Here is an 11,786-nt window from a genome sequence, read left to right as displayed (position 1 = left end):
ACTACATCATTCTTAATTTCAGATTGAATTTGCCTGATGTTTTCTAGTCGACCTGAAACAAGTTAAAAATACCAAACAGGGGCGCCTGGGTGGCTCAGTCGGTTAAGCGGCCGACTTCGGCTCAGGTCATGATCTCACGATCCTGGAGTTCGAGCCCCGCGTCGGGCTCTGTGCTGACGGCTCAGAGCCTGGAGCCCGTTTCAGATTCTGTGTCTCCCTCTCTCTCTGCCCCTCCCCTGTTCATGCTCTGTCTCAAAAATAAATAAACGTTAAAAAAATTTTTTTTTAAAAAATACCAAACAGAAACTGCCCCTTAGCCTCATCAGCACAGGTGACAAGAGAAAAGACACAGGGCAGCAGCCTCTCGTGAATTCAAGCCTCCTGCTCCTCACAGGCCCTCCTTTCATTCCTGTTTTTCTGTGGGAGAAAATACTATGGCAGTCGTTCAGGGAATATCCGCCGCCTACAATTACAGGAAGGGGCCTGCAGTCATAAAAGCCTACTTGTGAAAGTGGACGAGTGTATCCGTGAATGTGTGGGCTCAAGTGTCTGTGTGTCTGTGGACGTGAGAGGGTGAAGACGCTACGAGTTCCTTAGGTAACTGGCAATAAGGTCCAACTTTAAATCTGAGTTCCTCTGCTTGGGGTTTCCATCAGTCTGACGGAAAACACTCCTGAAAGAAATGATTTGCTTGGCCAAAATGTATCTGCCACAATTGCAGTCCCTGTGCTATTTACAGACAGATCAATCATCCAGACGCCGACGTAGATTCACGGGGGCGAATGAACAACGTGACGGAATTCATCCTGCTTGGCCTGACACAGAACCCAGACGCACAGAAACTCTCGTTCGCTGTGTTTATAGTCATCTACTTTCTCACCATGGCAGGCAACCTACTCATTGTCGTGACAATCACCACCAGCCGAGCCCTGGGCTCCCCCATGTATTTTTTTCTGTCTTTCTTGGCCTTCATAGACAGCTGCTGCTCTTCTGCCATGGCTCCCAAAATGATATTTGACTTACTCGCCGAAAAGAAAACTATCTCCTTCGGTGGGTGCATGACTCAGCTCTTTGCAGAGCATTTCTTTGGGGGAGTCGAGATCATCCTGCTCACGGTCATGGCTTATGACCGCTACGTGGCCATCTGCAAGCCCCTGCACTACACGATCACAATGAACAGGCGAGCGTGTGGCCTCCTGGTGGCCACCGCCTGGGCCGGGGGATTTCTTCACGCTCTGATTCAAATTCTTTTTATAGTCTGGCTGCCCTTCTGTGGCCCCAACGTCATTGACCATTTCATCTGTGACCTTTTCCCTCTGCTGAAACTCTCCTGCTCTGACACCCACATCTTTGGACTTCTTGTTGCCGCCAACAGCGGGCTGATGTGTCTGCTCATTTTTTCTATTCTTATCACCTCCTACCTCCTCATCCTTTACTCCCTGAGAACCCACAGCCCTGAAGGACAGCGTAAGGCTCTCTCCACCTGTGCCTCCCATGTTACTGTAGTCGTCCTGTTCTTTGTACCCTGTATATTTGTGTACCTGCGGCCCATGATCACCTTCCCCATTGACAAAACAGCGGCTGTGTTTTATACTATGATAACACCTATGTTAAACCCCTTAATCTACACCCTCAGAAATTCGGAGGTAAAAAACGCCATGAGGAAACTCTGGAGCCATACGGTAACCTTGGGTAACAATTCATGTGACTAGAGAAGGGAAAAAACAAAATTTATTCATATATTAAGAACAAGTATGACTAATCGAAAGGATAATGGTCTTGAAATCAAAATATACGAGCTTAAGTATATTTTGCTCCCCTTGTTTTCTCTAATCTTTAATGGTTCTTCTTTCATAAAACAGCGATATTGAATTAAATGACGAAAGTCTCCTCCATTTAGAAACCTCTCTGCATTAACAAATTATTGATCAAACGGACACTGCTGAACAACATAAAAATGTCACAATGTATAGAAAATCTCGGGGTTTATGTATTCAGTGGAACAATTCTCTGTAAAGCTTTGGGTACAGATTATATAGCCAACAGGACAATTAAAATATTTAAACAAAAAGCCTAATGGCGAATAATTTTGCTAAAAATGCATAGTTTCAATCCCAACCACGTAGCCAAAGTAGATTCGTTATCATAAGAAATAAAGATCAACCAGAAATGAGCAGGTTTTGAGGAACAAGAGAGTTATCAAGGCAGGACTCATCCCCAAATTAATGCTGCCCTGTTGTGCAATTCCAGAAGTACCATTTACATTATGATCTGGGCTCCTCTTAGAATAAATTATTTTCTCTGCCTAAAGACAAAAAGGGATAAAATTCTGCGAGGTACAGCAGAATATCTACAGATAGAGCAATTTCGCACATGATTCCCAGGCAGAAGGTGGAGCATTTTTTTCGGTCAAAGACGTACTATACATCACTTCACTTCTGCAGTAGCTATTATTATATGGATTTATGCCTTAGCTGATAGGAACATAAGTATCTGGTACAAAAAGGAGTTAATAATAACTGAGTAATTGGATTAAGACAGAAAGTCTGTACATTCAAATTTGAATGGCAACCTTCAGGCTAACTGCAGACCAGTGCAATGGGAAGTAATTTGAGATACAGACACAGTGCCATTCTAAGAGAAAGAATTCAAATAAAAGGAGATCCAGCTCTGGCCCAGGACAGAAGCCCTGCGAAAGAAAAGAGAAAATCATCAAAGCATCAACATCAAAAAATCAACAAAATACAAAGGAAGGCAGTAAAAAAGAAAAAGAGGGAAAGAACTATAAGACACAAAACACGATGGCAAGAATAAGTCCTAACCTATAAATAATTACTTTATATGTAAATGGGTTAAACTCCCCAATCAAAAGACATAGAGTGATTAAATGTTTTTTTTTTTTAACCCAGCTATATGCTGTCTACAAGAGACTCACTTAAGATTTAAGGACCACATAGGTTCAAAGTGAAGTGATGGAAAAAGATATTCCATTCAAATGTCAACCTAAAGAGGGCAGGGACTATACTTATGTCAGACAAAATAGACTTTAAAACACAAACTCGTAAGGAAGGACTTTATGTAATGATAAAGGGTCAATTTACCAGGAAGATATAATAATTAGAAATATATATCTATATATAGATAGATTTCACCCCACATCAGAGGACTTAAATGTATTAAGCAAATATCGACAGATCTAAAGACAGAAATAGACAATAAAATAATAGTAAGAGACCTCAATATTCCACTTTCAATGATGGATAGAACATATAGACAGAAAATCAATAAGAACACAGTGGATATGAACATCACTATTAACCAAATAGATCTAACTGACATATAGAACATTGCATCCAATAGCAGTAGAATATACATTCTTCTCAAGTGCACATGGAAGATTATGCAGCCTAGATCATATACTAGGTCACAAAACAAGTCTTGAAAAACTTAAGAATATTGAAATCATACAAGGTGTCTTTTCTGAACACAATGAAGTAACACTAGATATCAAAAGCAGAAAGAAAACTGGAAAATTTGCAAATACAGGGAAATTAAACAACATATTTATGTACCACCGATGGGTCAAAGAAGAAACCAAAAGGGGATTCAGAAACATTTCAAAACAAACAAAAATTTTTAACTATACACCAAAACCCATGGGATGCAGCAAAAGCAACACTAAAAGGGAACTTTATAGCAATGAACACCTACATTTAAAAAGATCTCAAATAAGCAATTTAACATTATACTTCAAGAAATGAGAAAAAGAAGAATAACTGAGCCCAAAATTAGCAAAGGAAGGAATAAATAAGATTACAGCAGAAATAAATGAAATAAAGACTAGAAAAACAATAGAAAAAAATCAATGAAACTAAGATTTGTTTTTTTAAAGCAAAACAAAATTGACAAACTTTAGCCAGACTGAGAAAAAATTCAAATAAATAAAATCTGAAATGAAAGAAGGTACATTAAAACTCATGTCACAGGGGCGCCTGGGTGGCGCAGTCGGTTAAGCGTCCGACTTCAGCCAGGTCACGATCTCGCGGTCCGTGGGTTCGAGCCCCGCGTCAGGCTCTGGGCTGATGGCTCAGAGCCTGGAGCCTGTTTCCGATTCTGTGTCTCCCTCTCTCTCTGCCCCTCCCCCGTTCATGCTCTGTCTCTCTCTGTCCCAAAAATAAATAAACGTTGAAAAAAAAATTTAAAAAAAATAATAAAAAACTCATGTCACAGAAATAAAAGAATTATAAAAGTCTCATACAAATAGTTATACAGTAATAAATTGGATAACCTAGAAGAAATATATAAATTCTGGGAACATACAATCTACCAAATCTAAAGCATAAATAAATAGGTAAATTGAGCAGACAAATAATGAGCAAGGAAAACAAATCCATAATTAGAAACCTCCTAAGGAAAAAAAAAGCCCCAAAACAGAGGGCTTCACTGATGAAATCTACAATCAACATTTAAAGAAGAATAAATGCCAATCCTGAAATACTTCCAAAAATTTGAAAAGGAAAAAACACTTCTAATTTTTACATTTATTTATTTATTTTGAGAGAGAGAGAGTGCACATGCACACACAAGCAGGGGAGGGCAGAGAGAGAGACAGAGAGAGAGACTGGATCCCAAACAAGCTCTGCACTGAGTGCAGAGCCTTAAGTGGGGCTCAAACCCACAAATCATGAGATCATGACCTGAGCCAAAATCAAGAGTTGGACACTTAACTGACTGAGCCACCCAGGCCCCCCAAAAACATGTCTATACTTGTTTTATAAAGCCAGATTTACTCTGTTACCAAAGCCAAAGATACCACAAGAAAAGAAAACTATAGGCAATATCCCTGATGAACATAAATGCAAAAATCTTAAACAAATACTAGCAAACTGAATTCAAAAGCACATTAAAGAAACCATATACTATAACCAAATGGGATTTATTCCTGGACTGCAAGAATGATTCAGCGTGCAAGAATCAATCAATGACACACAGCACATTAACAGAATGAAGGATAAAAATTACATGATCATGTTAACAGATGCAAAAAAAAAGCATCTGACAAAATTAATCCCCTTTTATTATAAAAGTCTCAATAAACCAAGATTAAAAAGAAATTTTCTCAACATAATAAAGGCTATATATGACAAGCCCACAAGAAACATCATACTCAACAAGTGAACAACTTCTTTCTTCAACAAGTGAACAACTAAAAGATTTTTCTCTAACACTGGAAACAAAAAAGGACTCCCTCTCACCAATTTTATTCAACATAATACTGAAAGTCCTAGCCAGAGCAATTAGGAAAGAAAAAGAAATAGAAGGTATCCAAATTGGAAAGGAAGAAGTCAAATTATTTCTAATCTTAGATGACATGATTTTATATGTAGAAAAGCCTAAATATTACACACACACACACACACACACACACACACACTCAAAAACTGTTAGAACTATTTAACAAACTCAGTAAAGTCTCAGAATATGAAATCAACATACAAAAATCAGTTGTTTCTATGAACTAAGAAGGAATTACCAAAAAGGAAACTAAAAAAAAAAAAAAAAAAAAGTTCCATTTACAAATGTATCAAAAAGAATAAAATACTTGGGAATAAACTTAACTAAAAAGATTAAAATTTGTAAACTGAAAACCACAAAACATTTACGAAAGAAAGTAAAAACAAAAAAAAAGGCAAATAAACGGAAAGACATCCTGTGTTCATAGATTATAAGATTCAGGGTCATCAAAATGCCACGCTACCCAAAGCAATCAAGCATTGGTGCAATCTCTATCAAAATCCCAATGGAATTTTTCACAGAAATAGAGAAAACAATCTTAAAATTCACATGGAACCACAGTAGACAAAGAAAGAAGAAGAACAAAGCCAGAAGCACAACACTTCCTGATTACAAACTATATTACAAAGCTATAGTAATTAAGGGGCGCCTGGGTGGCGCAGTCGGTTAAGCGTCCGACTTCAGCCAGGTCACGATCTCGCGGTCCGTGGGTTCGAGCCCCGCGTCAGGCTCTGGGCTGATGGCTCGGAGCCTGGAGCCTGTTTCCGATTCTGTGTCTCCCTCTCTCTCTGCCCCTCCCCCGTTCATGCTCTGTCTCTCTCTGTCCCAAAAATAAATAAACGTTGAAAAAAAAAATTTTTATAAAAAAAAAAAAGAAATAGTATGGTACTGGCATAAAGACATATAGACCAATGGAATAGAATAGAGAACCTACAAATAAACCCATGCATATACACATGGTCAACTGATCTTCGACATGGGTGCCAAGAATACACAATGGGGGAAGAATAGTTTTCCTAATAAATGGTACTGGGGAAACTGGATAACCACTTTCAAAAGAATGAAATTGAATCTTTATCTTACACCTTCACAAAAGTCAACTCAAAATGGACTTAAAACAAAAGACCGAAAACTATAAAACTCTTAGAAGAAAACACAGCAGAAAATCTTTTTAACATGGGATGGGCAATGATTTCTTGGGTATGACACCAAAAGAACAGACAACAAAGGCAAAAAATAGACAAATGGGACCACAGCAGACTAAAAATCTTCTGTACAACAAAGGGAACAAAAAAGTAAAAAGGCAACCCACGTAAGGGAAAAAATATTTGCAAACCATATATTTAATAAGGGGTTAATGTCAAATATATACAAAGAATTTGTACAACTCAATAGCAAAAATATCCCAATTTTTAAAAACGCAAACTACTTGAATATACATTACCACAAAGAATTTGTAAAAATGGCCAATAAGCAAATGAAAAGATGCTCAACATTACTAACCATCAGGGAAAAGCAAATCAAAATCACAATGATATATCATTTCACACCTGTTAAAATGGCTATTGTCAAAAAGACAAGAGATAACAAGTATTGGCAAGGATATGAAGAAAAGAAAACCTCTGTTCGCTGACAGGAATATAAATTGCCAGAGTCACTATGGAAAACAGTATGGAGGTTTCTCACAAAATTAAAAATAGAATACCATATAATCCAACAATCCACTTCTGGGTATTTATCCAAAAATACTCAAATCAGGATCTCAAGAAATTATTTGCACCCCAACGTCCATTTCAGCATTGTTCACAATAGCTAAGATGTGGAAACAACCTAAATGTCCATCAACAGAGGCAATGCTTTAAAAAAAAGAAATGTAGTATAGATATACTGCATAGAATACTCTTCAGCCTTAAAAAGGAACAAAATTCTGTCATTTGTGACAAATGAAACTTGAGGTTTTTAGTCTAAGTAAACTAAACCAGTGATAGAACACTGCCCAATTCCATTTACATGAAATATCTAAAATAGTTCAACTCATAGAAGCAGAAAGCAGACAGCGTTTTTCCAGGGGCTGAGGGAAGGAAGAAATGAGCAGTGATTGATCAATGGAGATGGATTTTTAGTGTGGGAAGATGAAAAAGTTCTGGAGATGGGTGATGGCGATGTTTGCACAACAGTGTGAATGTACTTACTGCCACTGAACTGTACATTTGAAAATGGTTAAAATGGCAACTTTTATATTATGTATATTTTACCACAATTAAAAAAAAAAAACAAGGGAGAGGGACAGACTGTGAGTGAGGTTGGCAGGAAACAAAGGAACAAAAGTAGCCGCTGAGGACAGAGCTAAAGGCACTGCTTCCCTTTTTGGTTCTGGACTTCAGGAGCATATCAGCTTGCTTTGAAGGTAAAGGTTGATTTTTTTAAAAGGTGATTCTGTGCAGGATTTCAGCCAACTCTTCAACACCTCAGAAGCTGAGGGAGAGATTAGAGTGGAGCCTCCTTTTTATAGTGTTTCTAACCTTTACTTCTGAATGTCTTTATACATAATGTTTGGCTAAGTGTGATTTTTTCAATGGCTACCATGTGGAGGCACTATACTTTACTGTAAATCTCCACAATTCCTTCTGTGTGGGGTAGAGAGAAAAGCTATATTCCCCTGAACTCATCATGACAATCTTTACCCAATCTTTGGTAGCTGAAAATTAAAAATGGCACAGTTTCCCAGGGTAACATGGCACATAACTTTGAAAATTGTTATTTCCATTGTTAGGACAACCATATTAGTTAGAACAGTCAGGTTTTCAGAGAGAAATCCATTCTCTGAACTCCGACCTATGCCTAAAACCATCCCCTATCCTGTGCCAGGCTCACCAATATCAAAATGAACAACAAAGTTTTATCATGAAGCTTTCCAACTTACCTTATCACTCTCGTCCTAAACTACAGCCAGAAACACTATGGTTATAGCAGCATTATCAACAATAGCAAGGCTATGGATAGAGCCCAAATGTCCATAAACTGATGAATGGATAAAGAAGATATGGCATATATATACACCATATATATATATACATATATGTGTGTGTATATATATATATATACATACACACACACACAAATATATATATATATTTTTTTAACGTTTATTTATTTTTGAGACAGAGAGAGACAGAGCATGAACAGGGAAGGGGCAGAGAGACAGGGAGACACAGAATCTGAAACAGGCTCCAGGCTCTGAGCTGTCAGCACAGAGCCCGGTGCGGGGCTCGAACTCACGGACCGCGAGATCATGACCTGAGCCGAACTTGGCCGCTTAACCGACTGAGCCACCCAGGCGCCCCACACACAAATATATATATATAAACACACACAAATACACACACACACACACACACACACACACACACACACACATATATATATTACTCAGGCGTCAAAAAGAATGAAACCTTGCCATTTGCAGTGGTGTAGAGGGAACTAGAGTGTATTATGCTGAGCGAAATTAATAAGTCAGAGAAAGAAAGATACCATATGATTTCACTCATATGTGGAATTTAAGAAACAGATGAACAGGGGCGCCTGGGTGGCGCAGTCGGTTAAGCGTCCAACTTCAGCCAGGTCACGATCTCGCGGTCCGTGAGTTCGAGCCCCGCGTCAGGCTCTGGGCTGATGGCTCTGAGCCTGGAGCCTGTTTCCGATTCTGTGTCTCCCTCTCTCTCTGCCCCTCCCCCGTTCATGCTCTGTCTCTCTCTGTCCCCAAAAAAATAAATAAACGTTGAAAAAAAAATTAAAAAAAAAAGAAACAGATGAACATATGGTGGTGGGGGGAAGAGAGGTAAACAAACTGTGAGACACCCTTAAAGATCGAAAAGAAAAGAACAAACAGAGACTTGCTGGAGGGAGGTGGGTGGAGGATGGGCTTGATGGGCGATGTGTAGTAAGGAGGGCACTTGTTATGATGAGCACTGGGTGTTATATGTGATAGATCACTGGATTCTACTCCTGAAACCAATACTGCACTGTATGTTAACTGACTAGAATTTAAACAAAAAGTTGGAGAAAAAATAAAATAAAACAAAGATACAAAAATAAACCGGCCTCTAATGATGTTTGTGGATGCTTTGCTTCCAGCAAAAATTCCAACAGGAACAATTACGAATCCTCTGAGGACTTGAGAGGTCAATGCCTTACCAAATCCTGCCCTTTGTGAATGTCTATTTAAATATTTCTCTAGAGTCCATGAAGAATTACAGGAGATTTAAGTAAATGACAACAGCCAAGCACGTTAACTAATAGACTTAAGGTCTATATGGGAGACACTGTTCCCACACTTAGGGTTAAAAGGAGAGCTTAAATCAGGAATAGAAAGAATTCTCACCACACTGTTCATGGACTTCTTGGGAAACATAAATTTGGCAGGATTTGGGAAAAAAAAACAACATCCAATCAACTGGATCTGATGCACTTATACATTTTATAGTTTCATACACTCGCTTTTTCTGATTTGAAGAATTTTTCATTGTTCCCATTGTTTTTAATATAGACTGAATACAGTTCTGAGATCTGAAAAATTTATGTGTTTTGGAGATGTGTTTATACCTCCACAGGAGGCCATGAACGTGAATAGAAATTAAATCTAGAGCCACTGCAGTTTCCTAACTCAAACAGCTCATTTTCTGAGTAAATTCAGATGGATAATGGGAACGAAAATAAGTGAAAATGTCCAAGACTGGAAGAGCTGTCTAGAGAGAGAATTCCAGTGTCCCACTTGTTAGTTTATAGAGTGTATTTGCAGCTGGGGGGCTATGCCCCCAGCGGAAGAAAACAATGACTGACTTCAATCTAAAAACTGGAATTCACACTCAACTAGATCCAGGTCAGTAATAACTAAATCTTTTTCCCCAAATTTTGAGAGTTAATTAAGCCAAATTATTTTCACTGAATAGGTTTTACAACTAGATTCTTTGAATTGAAGGTAATCTTATTCTCTAAAAATGAATTTGAGCTTGATGACATGAAAATGGCAGTAGAAAACACGATCTGTGATGCTGCCAGACGAGGCGCTTTTGAGAACTCCTAAGGTCACTGTAACAACATTGTGGTCAACGTGTATGTAGAAATAGATTGCTTCGGTAGGTTTTATATGTGATTATTTGAAATTGTTTCCCCTTTTCATGACTTCCATGTTGCCACATTGAAGTTAGAATTTGTGAATTAAATTAAGAATGATTAAGCACATAGTTACCACCTATAGGAGCCCTGGGCAGAGAAGAAACAACTAAAGAGACAGCGTTCTCTAAAAACTAAAGATAAAGATATCCTTCCTCACCTTTATTGAAGCTGAATGATCATGATGCTGATTTCTGTGTCCAGAAAGTTTTGAGGAATAATATGTTGTTATGTTTTTTGGCAGGGATTTGAGAAAGGAGAAAAAGAGGGGGAGAAGGAATAAGATATCCTGTGATCTTTTGTAACATGTAATCACTTGTGAAAATCCATGTACAGATCATTTTTTTAAAAAAAGAATATATTCTTGTAAAAATTCCACTTTTTCCACCAATTAGCAGTGAAAATTTCAAATTTATCTTAATTGATTAAACTTATGCCAAAAGAAAAAAACTGTATTACCTTAGACGACCTTAACATTTCCGTCTCATCAATAGGAAATCCAGGGAAACTTTATGACTCATCTAATTCCATTTGTAAAATGTGAGTGGTATTATATATCTAATCCAGAGCCTCATTTTTTATGTAATGAAAGACCAGTTACACAGAAAATCCATTTAAGAAATATTGAGAACTTTTAAGGGAACTTTGTACCAATTGTATATTTATATCCAAAGATGTGGGAAGAGTGACTGTGTAATAGCCATTTGGAGCCAGACACAACATCCAGGGCTACTGAGGAAATGCTGCTCAATGAGCTGTTATGAAGACAGTTCCTTGGCATTTTGAAGAGGGAAAACCCCATCTGCAGCTCTCTGTGTGTACGTGCATTCATTTCGCAGAAAGGAATCATACCTCAAAGAACACTGCTGGTATAGATACAGTAAGGCTTGGCACTTTCCTATCTGATATACAGTTGACTTTTTAAAGAATATTGTGTCCATATACCTATAAACATTCGTGCCAGTGGGCAAATATAACTTCAAAATCATTGTTATTGACAAACTTTGTCCCAAAAACAACGAAAGAAAGCCACCTGTGAGGGTTTAGAGCCAGAAAGAGAGTTTGGAAGGCCATCATAAGTCAACATACATATTAACACTTTGCTTTTATTCTGGTGTTTGTAACATATTGTTAATATTCAATTTATATGAATAAGAGAAATCTAACCCCTTTCTAATCTTCTTTATAACTGTCTCCGAAGTGGCAGAGGTGAGTGGAAGCTGTGGTTCCATCAATCCCAGAGGCCAGGACTACAGAGGTGATGGGAACTTTTAGTGTTGAATTGAAAATATTACTCAGAAATTCTGTGATCTCTCCTG

The 11,786-nt window shown here is 37.9% G+C and overlaps 1 protein-coding gene across 1 annotated transcript; it reads left to right on the top strand.

Moving 5' to 3' along the window:
- The first annotated feature begins 719 nt into the window (after positions 1-719).
- On the top strand, positions 720-1,712 carry LOC124505219 (olfactory receptor 4C5-like). The gene has a single exon (XM_047071093.1). The coding sequence runs from the start codon at positions 783-785 to the stop codon at positions 1,710-1,712; it is 930 nt and encodes a 309-aa protein (XP_046927049.1). The 5' UTR covers positions 720-782.
- The last annotated feature ends 10,074 nt before the right edge of the window (positions 1,713-11,786 follow it).

The sequence above is a fragment of the Lynx rufus genome, unplaced genomic scaffold (assembly GCF_022079265.1).
Source record: "Lynx rufus isolate CCGP_SWC_20201006 ecotype Redwood Valley unplaced genomic scaffold, mLynRuf1.p SCAF_9, whole genome shotgun sequence".
NCBI classification, from domain to species: Eukaryota; Metazoa; Chordata; class Mammalia; order Carnivora; family Felidae; genus Lynx; species Lynx rufus.
The sequence above is the reverse complement of the archived record's forward strand: the minus strand, read 5'-3'. Positions and strand labels throughout refer to the sequence as shown.